General features: G+C 46.2%; 1 protein-coding gene across 2 annotated transcripts in view; it reads left to right on the top strand.

Annotated features, from left to right (window-relative positions):
* The window catches only part of DPYS (dihydropyrimidinase), a 49088-nt gene continuing 26775 nt past the window's right edge, over positions 1 to 22313 (top strand). Inside the window, exons 1-4 of one of the 2 annotated variants that reach the window (XM_015407285.1) lie at positions 1 to 318; positions 10973 to 11131; positions 12662 to 12841; positions 16638 to 16827. In XM_015407285.1, coding sequence (XP_015262771.1) covers positions 70 to 318; positions 10973 to 11131; positions 12662 to 12841; positions 16638 to 16827 — 778 coding nt within the window. In that variant the 5' untranslated portion in view covers positions 1 to 69. The remainder of the gene's footprint in view (positions 319 to 10972; positions 11132 to 12661; positions 12842 to 16637; positions 16828 to 22313) is intronic. The other variant, XM_015407286.1, reaches the window with a different exon arrangement.

The raw sequence follows: 22313 nt of genomic DNA, 5'->3' as shown, positions 1-22313 counted from the left end.
CTGAGGCAACCTTTGTGGAAAGAGTTTGTACAAACGTCCAGGCGGGGGCGGGAGAAAAGCAGCCCAGCCATGCAGAGGCTTTTGATCAAAGGAGGGAGAGTTGTGAATGACGACCACTCGCAAGTGGCTGATGTGTACATCGAGAACGGGGTCGTGCGGGCAGTGGGGCCGGAGCTGAAACCAGGGTCGCCCGCTGGGCTCCAGGTGGTTGATGCGACCAACAAGCTTGTTCTGCCAGGAGGCATCGATCCCCACACACACTTGCAGTTCCCCTTCATGGGAACCCAGTCTAAAGACGACTTCTATCAAGGAACAAAGGTAAATCTGCCTTGGTGGCTGTTTCCTATTCCCCTACTCCACTAGGTAAACCGGGTTACCTTGGGCTGCAGTCAACAACATCCTGTTGAAGACAGAAATGGATTGTGCCCTGGGCAGTGCCTTTGTACCAGCAATGTGGGTTTAACCCTGGGCCCCACCCGTCTTAATGATTTTCTGGCTTTGCTTCTTCTGGAAACCTAACAGTTTAGGGGTGTTGGTCTGGAGCAGTAGAACAAAATTTGAGTCCAGTGGCACCTTTAAAACCAACGAAGTTTAATTCTGGGTATAAGCTTTCATGTGCAAGCACACTTCTTCAGATACAGTGAAACAGAATTTCCTCAACCATTACCTATAGAAATGGAGAGGGGTTTTTTTTGGGGGGGGGTCAAGACAGAGACAAAAACAAAACCACTTAGAGTCAAGACAGAGACAAAAACAAAACCAGTCCATAACCATTTGTTTGGGTTCAGTTCTGGGGCAAGAACAGTGAAGGAAATAAATATGTCAAAATTGGAGATTGATGTATCCTAACTGTAGGATGCTGAGAGTAATTATCTGAGACCCTACCTTTAAGTTTAAGGATCTGTTCATCAAGTGAATAGAGGGACCACATTGTGGCTAGGGGTTGGAGCCAGGAAAATGCAAGGAGGTTCTTCTTCAGAGGAGCAGATTTATGGCTCTTCCTTTGCACATCACAATGAATGGAACTATTGGAGCCCTGCCTTACCCAAATTCTGTAGCCTAACCCTGTCTTAAACTGCCAGGGCAAAAGTTAGTATGATATTGCGAAACTTGGATTCAAACCTCCAGTTGTCCAAGTGTCAAGCTCTAGCAAATCTGTGTACTTATTAGCTTTATTAAGTGAGACTCTGTTCTTAGAATTTGCCTTATTGTTTTATTGCTGGTTTGGGGGGGGTTTTGCCTTCGCTTGCCATGGGGCATTCCTAAGGGGGGGGGAGTGAGTGTTGGTTGTGCAGTAGGGAGTATTGTTTGTAACATCTTTAAGCACCAGGCTATGCTAAATAGGGCGACCATATACCGTGTTTCCCCGAAAATAAGACACTGTCTTATATTTATTTTTTCTCAAGAAGACACACTAGGGCTTATACTACAAATGCATAGAAATCCTGCTAGGGCTTATTTTTGGGGTAGGTCTTATTTTCGGGGAAACAGGGTATCTGTCTGAGTTGCTAGGTAATGTGTCACATGTGTGTGACTGGTATTTGGGGGGGTTCGCCTATATGATGTTTTCCCCCGCCTTTGGGCTTCAGTCCTGACAAAGGTTTCAAACCCACAGCTTTTCGTATCTCTAATAAACAATACACTGCTGAAAGTGTGTGTCTGGGGAGTGATTTGACTGGGGACCTGACACCAAGTCCATTTAATGAGCTTTCTGGGTAAGATACAATAAATGAAGATACAATAAAGAGTCAACATGGTGTGGTGGTTGACAGGGCTTTTTTTGTAGAAAAAGCCTAGCAGGAACTCATTAGCACAATAGGCCACACCCAACAGCAGAAACAAATTAGCATATTAGGCCACACCCCCATGCCTTCCCTTGGCTTGTCCGGGCGCCCCACGAGCCTGGGCAAGCCGACACTTGGACAGGCCAGGTAAGGCACAGGGAGGCATTTAAATGCCTTCCTGATCCTTTCAAGGCGCCCCCGCCCACCTGCCTCGGAGTCGCCGGGGGGTCGCTCTCCAGGCCTTCCCTCTGTAGCCACACACGCAGAGGTTTTGGCTGTAGTGGGCGTGGCCATCTCTGAAGCCAGCCGGAACTCCGTTCCTGTGCGTTCCTGCTCAAAAATAGCCCTGGTGGTTGAAGTGTTGGACTAGGATGTGGGAGACCCAGGTCTGAATCCCCACTGGTGCCACAGAAGCTCACTGGCTGGCCTTGGGCCAGTCACCCACACTCTCTCATCCTCATCTGCCTAACAGGATTATCCCAAGGGAAAAACAGAGAAGAGGAGAACAATGTAAGCAGCTTTGGGTCCCCATTGGAGGAAAAGGCAGGATATAAATAAAGTAAAATAAAAATTAATGAGTTTGCTGTTTGCCACATCCTTCAGAGGATTCAAATACAAATTGCAAAAGTTAGCTTTAGAAAGTAGCTTTTTATGTATTGTGGTGGACCCCCCCCCTTCCTTTTTCTAAGGGGATTGCTTTTAAAAATTAGGTTTTTTAAAGTTCATTTTAAGAGGACTGAGCAGAATAGAACTGAGTAATATTTCCCAAATGCATAGGTTACAGATAGAGCGAAAGAAGATTTCCATATTTTCAGATGGATAACATCAGGGCTGGTGTTGCTAAGTTTTGTTTCTTGCAGGGCTTGCATCCATTTTAGCAACTGTTTCAGAAATTCAATGGGTGAAACTTTTCCTACATTACAGATTATATGAGTGAAACAAAAGAACTATACTATCCTGCTTTCTGATATATCATACAGCTCTTAAGGATCAAGAGGACTATCTGAAGAAAATGGAATTTGAGACGAAGAATGTTGTAAGCCACTTTGGTAAAGGTAAAGGTTCCCTTGCTCGAAAGCCAGTCGAATCCGACTCTAGGGTTGCGGTGCTCATCTCCGTTTCCAAGCCGAAGAGCCAGCGCTGTCCGAAGATGTTTCCGTGGTCATGTGGCCGGCATGACTAAACACCAAGGCGCACAGAACGCTGTTACCTTCCTACCAAAGTGGCACCTATTTATCTACTTGCAATTTCTTTCTTTCGAACTGCTAGGATGGCATCCCCATTAAATAAGGGAGAAATTCCATTGATTTCACCTGACTTTACATTTGCAAGGTCATTTTCACAAATGGCCAGGTGTGATACCAGTATGCTGATTCCCCCCCCCCCAAAAAAAATCTGGGCCGCTTATTTGCTGTGCTCATCTCCGTATGATAGAGTTGTGGGTCAGCTGAAAGCCCACAGGACTCCGACTGCAAAAACAAAAGGCTCTGACTCTTTGGGAAGGGCAATTTGGAGCAACATGATTGGCCAAAGGAAACTTGTAATACTGAGAACTTGTTTTTTTACATATAGAGCCTGTCACCCACCCTGCTCAATTCCAATTAGAGCAATAATAATTTCCCAATCACTGCTGTTGCAAGACATACCCTAGTGGGATGAGAGAAGAACATTCTGAGTGGGAGAGGAAAAGATCTTTGGGAAAAGGTTTGCGTTTCCCCTCCCGATCCTCTGAGGATTCAGCCTAAATTTGCAACCTGTGCACAGTGCCAAAAAAACAAAATTGGGGTAAAGTTGGACCAGACATGCTGTGCAGTCAGGGGCCAGCTGAAGAGAACTTTATTTGTTGAAAATATTCCTCTGCTGCCTCTCCAGAGTCCTGCATTGAGGCAGCTTTCAACCCACAACCACAGTATTCAAACACAATTTTAAAAGCATGGTGGCTGACTCTGCCCAGAGGCCCCTTTTCTAGAAGGACTTTCTGCAAACTTCCAGGCAGGGACTGGAGAAAAGCAGCCAGCCACACAGAGGCTTTTGATCAAAGGAGGGAGAGTTGTGCATGATGACCACTTGCAAGTGGCTGATGTGTACACTGAGAACGGGGTCATGTGGACAATGGGGCCGGAGCTGAAACCAAGACTGCCCGCTGGGCTCCCAGTGGTTGACGGTAAAAAGGTAAAGGTTCCCTTGCTCGAAAGCCAGTCGAGTCCGACTCTAGGGTTGCGGTGCTCATCTCCATTTCAAAGCCAAAGAGCCAGCGCTGTCTGAAGACGTTTCCGTGGTCATATGGCCGGCATGACTAAACACAAAGGCACACGGAACGCTTATAAACAACAAGCTTATTCTGACAGGAGGAATCAACCCCCAGAGTTCTCCTTTATATGGGAACTCAGTCTAAAGAAGAAGACGCCTATCAAGGAACAAAAGTAAATCTGCCTTGCTAACTGTTTCTACCTTGGGGTGCAATGCACCTCACGTTGAATGAGAGGGCTGTTGCACTGATGCCTGACCTGAGGGTCAGAATCCTGGGTTCTGTGTCAGTGGAGAAAAACTCGATTCCCCCCCCCCCCAGCTGCGTTCAGGTGTCATGTTGATTTTGGAGCTTGGCTCAAGGATTCTGAAACCTGGCCTTCAAACACAGTCTGTGCACGAAAGGAGGGAAAGGAGGGAAGGACCAAGTATAGAAGTGGTCCCAGTTTAGGCAGGAAAGCAGTCCACCATCATAAAGAAAATATTTTTTTGTAAGTTTTGGGTTTATAGTCCATTTATACAAAGGTCCACAACTTGTTCGTATGATCCCTTAGGAGAAATTGTTCCCAACGTATGATGCTGACATTGGCTATTTGCAGCACCAGAGCAGTTAAGCTCTGTGGCTCTCTTGGCCAGTGTGGTTTGTGTCTGCACAAACCTTACTTAAAAAAAACCACAACACCCTCAACTATGTTTACATGGTTCGCCTGGAATATAGCCTATTAAGTGAGCTCATGAAAGCTTATGCTGGAATAAATTTTGTTATTCTTTAAGATGCGACCGGACTACAGTTTTATTTTACCTTAAATGTAGGCACCTTCATTTTGTGTAGCATGTTAGACCCCTGACAGTGACTTCAGACTTCAATTGCTACTAGTCATTTGTAGCCCTGGCCTGTAGGGCCGAGACTAGACCAATCCCATCAGATCTTGGAAGTTAAGCAGGGTCAGCCCCGGCTAGTACTTGGGTGAAAGACATATTAGCATAGTCCAGGGTTGCTACGCAGAGGCAGGCAATTGCAGACTGTTGGAGTGAGCGACTCAGCATGCCTGGACATTAAAGGTAAAGGTTTCCTTTGCTCGAAAGTCAGTCAAATCCAACTCTAGGGGGCTGTGCTCTTCTCTGCTTCCAAGCTGAAGAGCCAGCGCTGTCTGAAGACATTTCCGTGGTCATGTGGCTGACATGACTAAACGCTGGGGAACACGGAACGCTAAATCACTCTGTATATCCATGTTATCTCTTTGAATGGGACATCTCTTTGAATGAGATGCCAGTCTTTGTTTTAACCTGGGAGCTGCCCTCTGACAACTCCTATTGCTTTGTCCTCTCACTCTCCAAGGTAGCATTTTCAGAAGTACTTACCTGTTCCACATGCAGGGCCATTGAGGCAGGTGGCGATTAAAAGGGTCAGTGTTTGGAGGGCCTCTATATATGTTTTAAAATGTGTGATTATTAATAAATACATGTACCTCTTTTTATTTTTTATGGAAAGGTTTTAATATTGGCCCTCCTTTTCACTAACCTTTGTTTGGTTCAGTGTGTGGAGGAGACAGTAGTACTGAGAGAAAGGATTGATATTTGTTAGGCAATGGAGAATGTTTTCAGATGAGCCAGTCCTGTAGAAGGCAGGGTCCACTTACACTGAATAGCATTAGGTTCAATATTAAAAAGCAAAGTAAAGCTAATTGGGGCAAAGAAAGATCTATATTGATGGGATCTGGGGTGACTGACTTGGAAAAAGATCTTGGGGTGGTAGTGGTTAACTCAATGAAAATGTCAATTTAATCTGTGGCAGCAGCAACAGAAAATCTAATACAAGGAAAAGAGTCCACATAGCAGAGCTGTAGTACAGCTGCATTTGGAATACTGTACAAGGAAGCACATTGCAGATCAGGGAAAGATTCCAAAAGGCAACCACAGCACCTTCCCTATCAGTAAATCTTAAAGCAGTTTGGTCTGCTAATCTCAGTTCTCCAAAAATTATCTTAATTGTCACTCATTTATGAAACCTCAAAGGAGTTTTTAATACAGCAGCAGTAATGAAGATCAGCTTTAAGACAGATAATTTATTTCTTAAAGTGCAGAACAAACTGACCTGCAATTCTGGGTCCTTTGACATTGTGCTTTGACCATATAATACTTAATGTCATTTGGTACAATTATTGTTCTAGGCAATTATTAAAAATGCAGAGTTAATCACCGGGATCGGGGGCGGAGTTAATCACTGGGATCGTACCACATTTAATTGCAAAAGTGAATTTAAATGTTTGCTTTTAGTGTAATAATTAAAAGCATGGCATATCTCTGTTTGCAGATGTTACAAAAAAGAAAGACCTTGTGGGGCATTAGGGCAGGTATCTTTTGAAAATGCTTACAAGCCATTTTTGTATTTAAGTACATGACATCAAAGGATTGCATTTTGGAAAATAAAATCTAACTGTAAACCAGAAGCAAATCAGAATGAAAAGGTGTGTCAAGGCTGATAAACTCAGCTCACAAACCTGTGCTGACTAAACATCCAGAACTCCTTGCTCATTTAACATTGCCTTGAAATCCACAGAGTACTATAGAAAAGCTGTAACTGCAAAAAAAAAAAGTTTGATTTTTCCAAGTCTAGCAGGAAAAGTAATAGAGATAAATAACCCTAATTCAAATCTGTCCCAAAATTAATGAGAAAGCCTTTGTGGCTTGAACTGCAGAGAAAGTTGATAGGCAACCCAAAGAGGCTCTCCTAGACAATTTTGTGCTTTGTAGGTCAAAGCCATCACCTTGAGTGATGGGACCCAGAGACAAACTGGTGGTGGTTTTAATGTAGGCAAGATATGATCTTCACTAATTTGGCAGCAGTGTTCTGTTGTGGTGGTCCTATGCAGAGTGCATTACAGTAGTCCTGGTCAAGAAGGTATGAATGACAGTGGCGAAGTCTCTGTCTTCCAGTTGCATCTTTTTATTTATTTATTTATTTGTCTCATTTAGGCTCAGGGCGGCTTCCACTCAACATAAATACAAAACATCATACAATCATATAAAAAAACCAACAGTTAAAACAGATACAGATTCACAAAGTGCTGATAGCAATTAATTAATTATCCAAGATGGCTCGCTTTCAGAATAGATGTCAACTTCCCAGATGTTGTTCTGCTCATGATTTCCTGCAGTGCCGGCCCGATGTCAAGATCAAGGGCCAGGACTCTATAGCAGTAGCGGCCCCCTAACTAAATGCCTGGTGGAAGAGCTCCATCTTGCAGGCCCTGCGGAACTGTAACAGATCCCGCAGGGCCCTGATCTCCTCCGGGAGCTCATTCCACCAGGATGGGGCCGCCACTGAAAAGGCCCAGAACCTGGTAGTAGCCAGGATGGCCTCCTTGGGGCCAGGGAGGGTCAGTCGATTTTGAGACCCCGACCGTAGTGCTCTCTGGGGTATATGCGGGGAAAGGTGGTCCCATAGGTATGTCAGACCCTGGCCATATAGGGCTTTAAAGGTAACCAGCACCTTGAAGTGGATTTGGTATGCTATTGGCAGCCAGTGCAGTGTCCTCAACACAGGCTTGATGTGCTCCCACCTAGGGAGACCCATCAACAGCCTGGCTGCAGCGTTCTGCGCTAGCTGAAGCTTCCAAATCCATGACAAGGGCAGCCCCATGTAGAGAGCATTACAGTAGTCTAATCTCAAGGTGACCATCGCATGAATCACTGTTACTAGGTCGGCACGGTCGAGGAAGGGAACCAAGTGCCTGATCAGCTGAAGATGGTAAAAGGCCGACCTAGCAGTGGCTGCTACCTGGGCCTCCATTGTTAAGGAGGCATCCAGGAGCACTCCCAGACTCCTAACCTCCGTCGCTGGCACCAGTGGCGCCCCACCGAAGGTCGGGAGTGGGATCCCTACCCCCGAACCGCCCCAACTCAGGCACAGGACCTCCATCTTCTCCGGATTCAACTTCAGCCGGCTCAGTCTAAGCCAACCAGCCACAGCTTGCAAAGCCTGGTCCCGATCTTCCGGTCTGGTGTCCGACTGGCCGCCCAACATCAGATAGAGCTGGGTGTCATCAGCCTACTGGTGACAACCCAGCCCATGCCTCAGGGCGATCTGGGCAAGGGGGTGCATATCAATGTTAAACAACATCGGGGACAGCACTAGAAGCCTGAAACTAGATGCCTGAAACGGATTTGCTTAAAAGTATTGTTCCATCTGTACTGGGATTCTGATTTTTGGCTAATGTACAGTGAAGCTAGGCTAACTGAATCTAGAAAGTGGAGGACCAAAGATGCATTTTTAAAAATCTTGAAAACAACTAAATGGTGATGTATTCAGTCTGGATCCTGGCTGAATGCAGCTGATGAGAGAAATAATACATTCTCTCATTAGCTGGCTAACAGAAATCAGCTGGCTAACAGAAACAGAGATTAGGCTGAGACATAAATCTATTGCTCGGAGGCAGGGGAAACAGTTTAAATAATGTTAGGCATATCTCTGTTTCTTATGAAAGGGAATATTTCCAGTCTTCTTGATGTACTCTTTCTTTCTAAGTTGTTCTCTAATTTTGATCTGAAGAATCCAGGGACTTCTGAGTACTAATGCACTGGCTTTTCCCCTTGAGGGATATAGCCCATTAAGAACCAACAGTGCATTTCATTAGTGTGTGTTACACTGCAGTCATTAACCCTGCGCTGCATCTGCCATCACTTCTCATTCATTTTGCCTGTTTTGCTTCTCAACTCTTCAACCACACTGCTTCGTATTCCTCCTCCCCTTACATAGTCTTGACTCCTATCAGTAATTTGGGGATCACCTGCAGGTTAAACTACCTCTACTCCGTCACCCTCTCTGTGGAGAAACACATATTAAGGAGCTTCAGATGGATTCCTCAGCATCCCACAGGGCCTTGGTTTCTCAAGCAAAGCTCTTTTTGTACTGCAGGTGCCATATTTCAAAGTCATCCCTTCCACCTCCATTATTGTTCTGCTGAGACACGGATTTGTTTTTCCAGCTCAGCGGGCATTGGGGGAAACAGCTCCTGTTATAATTGTATGCCTGAGGAGCTTCTGGCTTGTTTCTTCCCATTCTGCAGACCATCTGGTTGGGAAGGCTCAGCAGTGGCTAGATGCTGCAGACTCTCCCCCCTAGAGATGCCAGCCTCCAGGTGGGGCCTGGGGATCCCCCAGAATTACAGCTCATCCCCAGACTAGAGAGATCAGTTCCCGTGGAGAAAATGGATGCTTTGGAGGTTGGGCTCTGTGGCATTGCACCCCACTGATGTCCCAGTCCTCCCCAGGCCCCGCCCCCAAATTTTCGGGAATTTCCCACCTGCATCTCGCACCCCTCCCCCCCCCCCCCCTGCCAGTAGCCCGGGGGGGGGGAGAGACCTGGCAACCCTATCTCCCCGCACCAAACCTTGACAGCAGCACCAAGCTTCTGCCGCCACCCACCAAAAATTCAGCACAGTGCTAGACGAGCTAAACTGGTAATGATGATCCTGTTTGCTGCCACTAAGCCCACGTCTGCTGTTTTAAAAGTCTGTTTGTTTACAAATGTATTGACTGGGCATGGAGAGTAGGGAATCAAAACCAGCACATGCAGCAGTAGTTGCAAGGCAGAATCAATACAGGCTAGTGTTGTGGGTTCTCTCCCCCCCCCCCGCCCAGCTTCTTGTCCCAGCACTTGAGCTCCTGCGTACGAACTCAAAAACAGAACAGTGGTGGAAACTGCTATCAAGTTGCAGTCAACTTGTGGCACCTCCTCATGGTGTTTTCAAGGCAAGCGATGAAGAGAGGAGGTTTGCCCTCGCTTACCTCTGCATAGCAACCCTGGATTTCCTTGGTGGTCTCCCAGGTCCCATCTAAGCCTTAAACGGGGCCAACCCTGCTTAGCTTTCAAGACTGGAGAAAACTGGGCTAACCTGGGCCATCCAGGTTGGGCCAAAAACCGAATGCCAAGTATTTCATCTAGCTAGACAGCCAAACAGACATGTCGGTTATACCTTGTCTCAGTGAAAAGGCCACTTAATGCAGATTGATTGATTGAAGTACATTTTTATCCTGCCCTTCCTTCAGGGAGGTCAGAGTAGTGTACATTATTCTCTCATGTGCCCAGCTCAAGGTCACCTAGCAAGCTTCCACCGTAGAGTGGGGTTTGAACGTAGGTCTCCCAGATGCTAGTCTGATACTATGCCCATTATACTACACTGGCTGTCTTTCCCCAATAACTAGCAAGCTCAAGCATAGATAGCCTGAGCTGAGACCCATTATACTACACTGGCTGTCTTTCCCCCAATAACTAGCAGGCTCAAACATAGATAGCCTGAGCTGAGATCAGAGAACTTTCCCCATATTGTTCATATTGTCCTGTTACCTGTGGTCTGTTTGCACAATGTGAGCTACAATCGAGAACAACCTCAAAGTAAAATTTAAGCAGCGGAGCGCAATGGGAACGATAATCTGAGGTAAGTATCAGAACTGTGAAAGTCAAATATATATATATATTTAAAGCTCTGTTTTTATTTGGACATAACTAAGTGGCAAGAACCTAAAAAGGTGTGGGCAATACAGGATCTCCTTGCAGTATTTTCCTCAGCCATAACCAATGCTTAAGAACATAAGAAGGGCCCAGCTGGATCAGACCAATAGTCCGTCTAGTCCAGCATCCTGTCTCACACGGTGGCCAACCAGTTCCTCTGGAGGGCCAACAACAGGGCATAGAGGCCGAAGCCTTCCCCTGATGTTGCCTCCTGGCTGTGGGATTCAGAGGATTAGTGCATCTGGATGTGGAGGTTCCCCTCAGTCACCCTGGCTAGTAGCCATTGATAGACTTATCCTCCATGAATCTATCTGATCCCCTTTTAAAGCTGTTTATTCTTGTGGCCATCTCTACATCCTCTAGCAGCAAATTCCACATTTTAATCACTCTCTGTTGGCTTACTTGCTTCTTGTTTGTTTGTTTTTAGGCTGCCCTAGCAGGAGGAACCACAATGATCATTGACTTTGCAATTCCCCAGAAAGGCTGTTCCCTCAATGAAGCCTATGCGCAGTGGAGAAGCTGGGCTGATCCGAAAGTTTGCTGTGATTATGCACTGCACGTGGGAGTCACTTGGTGGAGTGACAAGGTAGCGATAACAAAAGGAATATGTTACTTTCAGAGTGGCCAGCCCGTGGCACAATAGCCACAAAGGGGGCACAGGTAGCCAGGACCTGTGGTGTTCCAGTAGGGCTGGGCTGTGGATGGCATCTAGGGTTGCTAAATGAAAAAATCCTACCGGCGGGGGAGCGTCCTGCTGCTCCGGGAGCTGGGCGTGGCCACGCCCCCAGCGTGCGACGTCACTTCCAGTGACGTGCACGCTGGGGCGGGGTTCCCCCCGGGCCCCGATTCCCTGGCGTCTGGGAACGGAGCCTCCGGGGCGGGGGATTTCCGCCCTACCGGGGGAGTTGGCAGCCCTAATGGAAAAATCAATTCCTGTCTGTACCTCTTATGTGACCTAACTATACAAATCCCTTCAGGGCAGTAGAAAATTGCACAGCACGGACTGTAGAGTACATTAGAATATTACTCCTAAATGACATATGACTTAGGGTGGCCAGCTTGCTTGCTTGCTTGCTTGCTTGCTTGCTTGCTTGCTTGCTTGCTCTCTTCCTTCCTTCCTTCCTTCCTTCCTTCCTTCCTTCCTTCCTTCCTTCCTTCCTTCCTTCCTTCCTTCCTTTTCCAGAGAATTACAACAAGAACATTTGTGTCAGGTTCCTTGAATGCTAAAAGCAGTAGTGGTGGTAGTGTTACATGCCAGTGAAAAATACCTAGGATCTGGGAGACCCAGATTTGAACCCCTGTTTTGCCATGGAAGCTTTCTGGGCGACCTTGGGCCAGTCACCCCCTCTTTGCCTAACCTCCCTCACAGGGTTGGCATGAGGATAAAATGGAGGTTAGAATGACGTAAGCCACTTTGATTCCACAGTGGGGAGAAACATGGGATATAAATAAATAACCCCAGGGTGCTGCAAAGGATTCTGGGTCATATTCTAGAGCACATACTTAGTTCCTGTTCCTGTGGGGGCTCTGACGGCACTTACTTGGCATCACTTGCACCCCATTTGCTGTAGAACCCACCCGTTTCTAACCTAGGGGCACAGCAACTGTCCTTTCAGGAACACTTTCCTGATACTACTAGTCTTCTGTTTGAATAACATCTGACAACCTACAGGTTGAAAGCTCATCACATGTAAATTATACAACATGTAAATGTTTGAGTAATAAACAATTACAAAATTGTATGGATATTTAATCAAGTGTTTAAATGCAGAGATTAAAAAAACCTCAGCTTAGGTACTTTGGTAATAAAAACATAACAGCATGTCAATAATAGTAGTTTTCTTCTCATTTTACTCCTTTACTAAACGTATAAAAATACATTAGTGGCTAGAATAGAGCTAATTGATTACCTGCTTTCTAAAGAAATACATTGCTCTATAGAGAACTCTGGATAAAAGACTTTGATTAAGAATATAGGAACATACTATTACACTAACTGCTCAACATCCTTTTTGTGCATTAGCGCTGTGTATACGATTAATTCAGTTTCTGGAAGTGCGAGCAAAACAAAGGTTCTGAGAGTGTTGCTGATTTCAACATTTCTGTTGTTTTTCAGGTCAAAGAGGAAATGAAAATTCTCGCCCAGGAGAAAGGTGTCAATTCCTTTAAGGCCTTTATGGCATATAAAGGCCTCTATATGATTGGAGATACAGAGTTACACGCGGCCTTTTCTCAGTGCAAACAAATTGGTGCGGTTGCTCAAGTTCATGCAGAGAACGGGGATTTGATTGCAGAGGTAATTTTCTGAATTCAAGGCTATACATGAACTACCCTTCCCCCAAATAGTTGTGATATCAATTGTTATTTGATAACCTGACTGACAGAATTGGATGTGGAAGTCCATTAATCATATGTACAGCTGGGTGTGCCAACTGTGGGCCGGGGAAATTCATGGATATTTTAGGGGTAGAGCCTGGGGAGGGCAGGATTTGGGGAAGAACCTCAATTGGGTATAATGCTATAGAGTCCACCCTCCAATGCAGCTATTTTCTCTAGGGTGACATCTCTGTAGTCAATTGTAATCAACTGTAATTCTGGGAGATCTCTGAGCCCCACCTGAAGGTTGGCGACCATACTACTAAGTGATCCAACAAGCCAAACCTTTGGCTATACCATTCATTAAATAAAATTCATTGATTCAGCAGTCCTGATTATATGAATAACTGCAGCTACTTCTGAACCTGCTACTGCCAGTCAGGTTGGTGTTTGGGGAAGGGAATCAGACCAGTTCTCACGTTCTGTTGTGTGTAGCTATATGGGACAGCCTGCAGAGGTGTTCTGGGTACCTATTTCAGTGTCCACAGGCCAACAGCAATCCTACCATTTAATAATGGTGAATGGTCTGTGGTCGGTGTGAGTGGCTTCTAGCCACCTTATGAGAGCCAGTTTGGTGTAGTGGTTAGGAGCGCAGACTCTAATCTGGGAGAACCGGGTTTGATTCCTCACTCCTGTTCATAAGGGCGGAGTTCTAGGTTTTGCATTCTTGCATTCTTTTTGTACACTTTGGCTGATTTTCTGAAGGTTGCCCTCAGTTATGTAAAACTGAATGATTTCACATTTGCATGTATTTAAATGAATAAAAGGAGTCTCCTAAACTTCCCCCTCCAGCACCCCAACCCACCCCCAAAAAAGTCAGGAGGTGCAATACGTTATGTGTGCCAGCTCTTGGAAATTTTGGCACATCGATGCCTTTTCTGTTCTATGTTCATGTTTTTTGTGTTGCTGTGGGTTGGAATGGAGTGCCCTTGATTATTTCCAGTTGTTCTGATGATGATGCAAACTTTGCGCAACCCAAACACAAGAAATAGCACTATCTTCTGAATATCAGCTTTTCCTCAATAGTTTGCCATCTAATGGCTGCTGTTGCAACAGAGGCAGATGCTTAAAAACCCTCTGTGAAGTGAAAGGGATGAACAAAAAGCAATTTATGCCTGCTGTGGGGATGCCAAAGTTCGGGCCTCCTCTTCTTCTTTAAGAAAAAAAGGGGGAGACTGCAACCAAGAAATGAGAAGAAGATTGAAACTGGGAAGTGCGGCCATGAGGAAGCTAGAAAAGATCCTTAAGTGTAAGGATGTGTTGCTGATGAACAAGATCAGGATAATTCATACCATAGTATTCCCCATTATTATGTATGAGTGCAGAAGTTGAAGAAAGCTGACAGGAAGGAAGTTGATTCATTTGAAATGTGGTGTTGGAGGAGAGTTTTACGGATACTGTGGATTTCCAAGAAGACAAATAAGTGGGTTCCAGATCGAATCAAGGCTGAACGCTCCCTAGAAGCTAAAATGACCAAATGGAGGCTATCGTAATTTGGTAACTTCATGAGAAGACAGGACTCACTAGAAAAGACAATCATGCTAGGAAAAGTTGAAGGCAGCAGGAAAAGAGGAAGAGCCAACATGAGATGGATTGACTCCAGAGTGCCTCCAAGGCAGGCGGGCTTCCCCATGCCTTCCCCGGCCTGTCCAAGGGCCTTCTTGCCCGGGCTCCCCACAGCAGCGGGGTGCCCAGACAAGCCAAGGGAAGGCATTGGGGTGTGGCCTAATATGCTAATGAGGTTCTGCTGTTGGGTGTGACCTATTATGCTAATGAGTTCCTTTTTTCTACAAAAAAAGCCCTGATTGACTCCATCAAGGAAGCCAGTTTGCAAGACCTGAGCAAGGCTGTTAACACTAGAACATTTTGGAGTTCATTCATTCACGGCGGTCGCTGTAAGTTGGAGGCGACTTGACAGCACTTAACACACACCAGCAGTGTTCCCTCTAAGCTGAGTTAGTGTGAGCTAGCTCACAGTTTTTTAGCCTCTGGCTCAGACGTTTTTGTCTTAGCTCAGGAAGGATGGCTTCAGAGCAAACTAATTTATGCAGTAGCCAAATCACTCGCTCACAACCTTCATGCCAGTAGCTCACAAAGCAGATTTTTTTGCTCACAAGACTCCACAGCTTAGAGGGAGCATTGCACACCAGTACATGCATACTTGGGGATCCATGACTTCAAAGCAGCCTTGAAGTGGGGAACAGGGAGTGGTTGGATGGATGAGGGCCAGCATACTGCTGCAGGAGAGTTAACTCCCCCCTTCCGCTATTTCTTTTTTCTTTTCTTTTTTGGGTATTTTTATATGTGCACTTGTGAGTGTGTGTGCACCTGGAAGTCATGGCGACTTCAGGTGACTGACTCCTAGTGGAGGCCTGGGGGATATTCAGAGAGGTGGCTGAATAAAGCCTGCCCCCACCTCCAACTGCTGGTATTTCAGGGAGGTCTCCCATCCAAGTACTTGCCAGAGTTGATCCAAGGTCTGACGAGATTGGGCTTGCCTGGGCTATCCAGGTCAGGACCACCCCCCCGGCTGTTTCTTCAATCAAAACAACACACATTGAGGTGTGCTTTATGTTGGAAAAGGCAATGTCTGTTGTACAAAGAAGAAATTAAGATCCTGCAGGGGGCAGCAAGAAGACAAGTAGATAGGATAGTGAGGTCAGCATCTTCTCTCCTATTAAGTATCATTCTCTCCTGTTAAGTATCTGTCTCTAGATTGCTACTGTTAGGGCAATTTCCCCCTTCTCGGAAGTGCCACACTCAAGTCTTACCCTCTCTCTCAGCTACAGATGCAGTTAGGAACCTCTCTCTGTCTTCTAATCTCTCCTCTTTTGTATCAAGTATGTTAATTCCTAAATAAACCTTTATCTTCTCTTTAATCAGGTTATGCACTGTTGCTTTGTTAATTAATCTGCCAGTGTTTTAGCCTAGTGGTGGTAGCAGGGGTCATTTCGTAGAAAAAGAGCTAGGGGAACTCATTAGCATAACTCATTAGCATATGCCGCACCCCCTGACATCAGGGGCCCGGCAGTGGACCTGCAAGGCCGGCGGAAGTGCGAGGAAGCCCCGCCAAGGCCCTCCCTGGCCCCAGGCAGGCAGGGGTGGGGAGAGGCGGGGAGGAAGCAACTTACCCTCTCTCTTCTCCTGCCTCCTCCTGGATGAATGAGGGCTGGAGGCGGGGTGGCCAGAAGCAGGGGGCGGGGCTTCATCGTGTGCCCCGCCCCCTGCACCTCACCTGGGGGGACTGTGTTCCCCCGCATTCCCCCCCAAAATGACCTCTGGGTGGTAGGGAGATATGGACTCTTTACTTGTCTTGTTTTCTCCTACAGGAGATAAAAGCAACATGGAAAAGACTGGTTTGTGGTCAGGGAAGGGGAGAACCCTTTCCTACAGTTGTCACCCTGATCTTATGTTCACCTCTTATGTTCTCTTATATTCTTATGATCTGTATTTGTACCAGTCTGTTACCCAAATCGGCTCCTGTATCAGGGCAGGCAGATGAAGAGCATCTGTAATTCATTTTCTGTTGTTCTTTGCTTATACCTAGGCCAGCAGATACTTCACCTAAGTGGTCCTTTTCCATATTTCACAGCAAAGAAATTATACTGTGATTTAATACCCAAACCATTATTCCATTAGGTAGACCCTATATGAGAAGTCATTAATGTTGCCGTTTGTAACATTAGTGTTTGAGTAAACATGTCTGATTTTTGCAGGGTGCAAAGAAGATATTATCGCTGGGGATAACTGGCCCAGAGGGGCATCAACTGTGTCGCCCAGAAGAAGTGGAAGCTGAAGCCACCTTGAGAGCAATCACCATCGCCAACTCTGTGAACTGCCCTCTTTACATCGTTCACGTGATGAGCAAGTCTGCAGCCAAGGTGATTGCTGATGCACGGAGGGAAGGTACGTTTCAGCATGTCTACAGCAGAGCTCAGGAATTAGAGTTCCCAGGTCTCAAGGTTTGACCCTCCTTGCCAAAGTCCTAGGGGGAAGCAGTTAATTCTCTGGGGGAAGGAGCTACGTAAGCTGTGTTTGCACACTGAGTGATCTGGCTTGAGTGAGAGCAACATAGACTTCCTCACCGTCCCAGAGCAGCCCTCATGCTTATGTAAGCACATTATGCTCAGTATCTGTTTGATGGGTAGTAATGCAGGCAAAACGCTTTGTGTTAGCCAGCAGCAGCTGAACTGGTCAGGCGGAAGAGTGCACAAGCAGTCAGTGATCTTTCTCTCAGGCTTCTAGGTTATCATCAGACCTACTATGATTGGGAATTGCTCCTTCTCCTCCCACCCACTCCTGTGCACCAGGAGATGTTTCCGCTATGATTGGGAATTGCTCCTTCTCCTCCCTTCCACCCACTCTCGTGCACCAGGAGATGTTTCCAGATAGTTCTGATTCTATTTCCATGTGTTGATGAGTAAGACTCAGAATTAGGTCACAGGAACTGTGGTTCCTGAGAAAGCTGGTGCTCCCTGGTTCCCATTGGTGCCTGTCCTCAAGTACTCACCTGGTCTGCAAATTCTGCAACGCGTCTCCTCTTCCTTTCATGAAGTGTCCCTGAAAAGGAGGTGATGTGTACTAGTAAGCCCTTTCTCCTGATGAACTATCTCACAGGCAGTTTATACAGTCAGCTGAATAAAATACTGATGTTTATCCTGCTAATAGGAAAGAGAGAACACATGAAGCTGCCTTCTAGAGAGACAGATCGCTGGTCTGTTAAGGTGAATGTGGTCTGTTTTGACTAGCAGGGTAAGACTTTGGCACTTCAGCTGGCAAGTCTGAAGTTGTTTGGATGTTCACACCCACCCAGAAAAAGGAGATGTACGTTCCGTTCCATCCAGTGTTCTCCATCTGTCTCCTTTGGGCCAGGAGTTGGATGCTGCAATAATAATAATAATAGATTTGGATTTATATCCCGCCCTTCACTCAGCGTCTCAGAGTGGCTTACAAACTCCTTTCCCTTCCCCTCCCCACAACAGATACCTTGTGAGGAGGGGAAGGGATGGGGCTGAGAGAGCTCTTTTCAGAACCGTCCTTGAGAGAACAGCTCTGACAGAACTGTGCAATGGCAGGGCAACTGTAATTTTCGCTCCCACAGCTCAGTGTCTCTTTCCAGTTTCAAGTCAAACCTATCCCTGGTCCAGGGGCTCCCGAATTTAAATTTATGCTGGCATAAAATGTAACCATGCTAAAGGAGCCCTTGGGTAACAGGCACGTCCACACACTGACTTCTCATGTTCTCCACTGGGTGTTGTAGCTCATAGAAAGAAAAGTGCACTCTGGAAAGGCAGCTTCTCCTGACCCTTTGAAAACCTCTCACTAAAAAGTGCTGCAGAAGTGAAGCCCTTGCGGTACTCTCTGAAAATTATATGAATGGGCAATATGAATGCCAGTCTCCAGGTGGGGCCTGGGGATCCCCTAGAATTTCAGCCCATCTCCAGACTACAGAGATCAGGTTCCCCTGGAGAAAATGGGTGACATGGAGGGTGGGCTCTGTGGCCCTGCACCCCACTGAGGTCTCTGCCCCCCCCCAGCTCCAACCCCAAATCTCCAGGAGTTTCCCAACCTGGATCTGGCAACCCTACCTGCCCCCCCATCCCCTGCCAGTGGCCAGGAGGGACCTGGCAACCCTACCTGGCAGGCCCTGGCATGGTGAGAGGAATTCTCCCCAAGCATTCTGCATAAGAACCCTAACATTAGAGGAGTCAGTCTTTTTAATAACTACAGATAATGAGGATTTTTACAATACAATTTTGAATGGGGGCTGCAGTGGCTCAGTGGTTAAGACGCTGAACTGCAGACCTGAAGGTCGGTAGTTCAGCAGTTCAAGACCCGAGTGTGCCGCATGACAGAGTGAGTTCCCGTCTCTGGTCGCAGCTCCTGCCAACCTAGCAGTTCGAAAGCAAGACATTGCAAGTAGATAAATAGGTACCGCTTCGGTGGGAAGGTTACAGCGTTCCATGTGCCTCGGCGTTTAGTCATGCCGGCCACATGACCATGGAAATATCTTTGGACAGTGCTGGCTCTTTGGCTTGGAAAAGGAGATGAGCACCGCACCATAGAGTCAGATTCAACTGGCTTTTGAGCAAGGGAAACCTTTACCTTAACTTTATATTTTGAATAACATGAACAAGAATATTTTTGATCTGTGACCAGGGGTTTTTTTATTGCTTGTTTTTGTGTGTGTTTTTGCCTATGTGCAATTTACATATATCCTTTTCGCTGTATTTTGTTCTTAGCTTCATTTTCAGTACAGTGCCACTCTGGTTCTGTCCGCTAGGTGCCACTGTTGACAATACTGTGGAGTTCTGTGCTCTGCTTCGCCTTTGCAAAACCCTGCCGTGATGTGGCTTCAGAATCAAACATCAGAAACTGTAAAATCAGCCAAAGTATGTAGGTCAAGGCAGAAATTTTGCCAAGGCAATCAAAAAAGCCTCAGGAATGAAAGTTATAGAATGTTTGCATTGTATCTTATGGCTTCAGTGAAGGAAGATCTCTCAACTGTCCTTCAATATATGTATTTCCACCACCACCCCTCTTTTTGTGTTATATGTGCCTACACAATAATGGTGACAAGCACATAATTGTTCACCCCCAAGACTTACTTTTCCAACAAGTACATAAGCACTTCTTTAAATTATCCATATACTGCAGAGAAGGATTAAGATGAAAAATGTAACTATTAGCACACAGAAAAGACTGTACAGTCTGTATTGTATGCAGTACAGTACTGGACTAGACCTGGTGAGACCCAGGCTCAAATCTGTCAAAGACATGAAGAAGAAGCTAATGAGCCTCTCTCTCTGTCAGCCTAGCATATCTGATGGGGTTGTTGTGAGAGGAAAAAAGGACAAGAGAAGAACCTGGTTCACTGTCCTTAGTGACTTGGAGGAAGGGTTGGATTATTAATAAATATGACTAGAGGACTGAACGAAATTTGGGATAATCAAGGCAACCTAGGTTTCAGATCTAAAGCCTAGAATCAGTATACTTGCATTTTAAAATGTGTTAGTAATGTTGCAGTAAAAGAGTCCCTCAGGGAGAGAAGGCGGCATGGAGACTGATCTCGGAAGCTAGGCAGGTCACTACTTGGATGGGAGGCCACCAAGGAAGACTCTGCAGAGGAAGGCAATGGCAAACCCCCCTCTGCTTCTCCCTTGCCTTGAAAGCCCCTTGCTGGGGTCACCATAAGTCAGTTGCAACATAATGACTCATACATACATACATACATACATACATACGAGTCCAAAGATGGATGGAAATAGGGTGATAACAGTCATTAAATCACTGAGGATTACATGGATTCCAAGGCACCCTTTCTCCTGTGATAGGCTCCCATAGCTGTCCTGGCCACCTACCCCATATCTCGATCGATATACCTTCTCTGATAGAGTCTCTGTAGAGTGAACCCAGCATTGGGTGGTGCTTCCTTTGTTGGACCCCATTCCTCACACGTGCAGTGAGGACAAAGGATTTATTCTTGCATTCCACAATGGACGTCGTCTAAGGCCCCATGCACACATTGTTGGATACTGCACTATTGTGGGACTGTAGCAATCATTTGCAACTGGATTGTCTCATTCACCCAGAAAACTTGGTTTGTGAATGATTGCTCTGGCTCGGTATCCAGTGATGTAGAGATGTAGCTTATGTGAGTCATTTGTACAGCACCCTAAAGGAATGGAGCCGGTGACTAGTGTTTATTAGGGCTAGTGGGAGGAGCTAAAATTAAAGGGAGGTGGAACTTGTGGATTTCATTAAGGGCCACCTTACTATTTCCGTCAACATTTACAAACTGTGTTAAATGCTGCATTGGGCTTCGACCTGGGACCTTAATCCTGTGCGTACTCTGTCTCTTTATACACAGGGCTAGAAGTTACTTAGTGGTGTAAGACAGAGGTGGCAAGTAGCCTCAATAGGCAGTTCTGTTCTGAATGTTCACATTCTAAATAACTAAGGAAAGAGTAGTGAAGTGTCACTCAAGGATCCATCCCTGGCACATTTTAGGAACTAGACTAACATTTAGAAAACACAGAATAAAACACCACAAACAATAAACAGGTTACAAAAAGCTCTGCATCTGTTAATTCCTGCCATTCACTCAGTACGAGCTGTAACATCTGGCCTACCAAAATCAAAGCCACCTAACACACCTCCTTCTAACATCTTTGCTCACAGATTTTGCAGGATTTTTGTAGTCCAAAATCTGTTTGATCAGAGATAGCAGAGCGGGACAAAAGAAAAGGATATGTTCACCGTGGGCCACAATGGCTCTGTCACACAGCCACTATCACAGTGTGACACCAAAGGTGCAAAACAAGTGCGTCCTGTAGTCCTTTGTGAAATGGGGGACTTTCAGCTGTCCGTCCCTTGTGGGGGGGGGAGGCTAATCCAGCCTTGAGGTTCCAGAACTTTGTGACAATGATGTAAAAGCTCTGCTGCTTAGCAACTGAGAGCCAAACTACACATTACATTTTTTTGACAAGTTGGATCCAGATTCAACAGCAATGCAGAAGATGCAGGCATTCTTAAAGCCTCCAGGAGTCTGATTGGGCTCAGGGCAATGGCACAGTTGGTGATTCCCATGCACATCACACACACCCTGCGGCTATTCCAGCTCAGGGAAATGGCACGGGTACGAAGGACAAAGCCCTTCCCCCCCAGTGCTGTCACTCAGCCTAGTTGGGTTCCTGGGGACTTTAAAAATGCCCACACCTGCTGTGTGATGGCAGGGAAAGCAAGCTGGGCCCAGGGAAACGGGACCCAGCTTGTCAAAAGAATATAACATGTAGCTTGGCCCTGAAGCTCTCATGTCCTGCACTGATAAATGATAAAAGCTAGGCCTGGCCTGAGAAACTGAATCGGCATGGGGGGAATGATCGAGGAAAAGGTGGTCTCTAAGGGCTGTAAAGGCTAGAATCAACCCTATTTGGTTTGCATCATCGACCCTCTGTTTGAGGTGCATGATATGTTGCCAACCTCCAAGTGAAGCCTGGAATTAAAACTCATCTCCATTCACCTGGAGATCAATTCACCTGGAGAAGATGGCAGCTTTGGAAGGTGGACTCTATGGCATACCCAGCTGGGGTCCCTTCCTCCCTCAAATTCCCCCCTCCCCAGGTGCTGCCCCCAAATCTCCAGGAATTTTCCAACCTGGAGTAGGCAACCCTACACACACAGAGAGACACACGTGAAGCAGTTGCATAATTATCTTCTCACCAGTCAGAGGTCACAGCTTCTTACACAGGTTGGAGACGTGACACTTCTCTTTGTTTAAAAAAAAAAAAGGAAGAATTGAAACTGTGAGTCGTGGCATGTAGGCCAAACTGATGTCAAATTCCCTGGCTTAAACGCAGGAGTCTTCTGTTTCACTGGGTTGCAGATCAGGC

Source organism: Gekko japonicus, unplaced genomic scaffold (assembly GCF_001447785.1).
Source record: "Gekko japonicus isolate JY-2015 unplaced genomic scaffold, Gekko_japonicus_V1.1 scaffold119, whole genome shotgun sequence".
NCBI classification, from domain to species: domain Eukaryota; kingdom Metazoa; phylum Chordata; class Lepidosauria; order Squamata; family Gekkonidae; genus Gekko; species Gekko japonicus.
The sequence above is the reverse complement of the archived record's forward strand: the minus strand, read 5'-3'. Positions and strand labels throughout refer to the sequence as shown.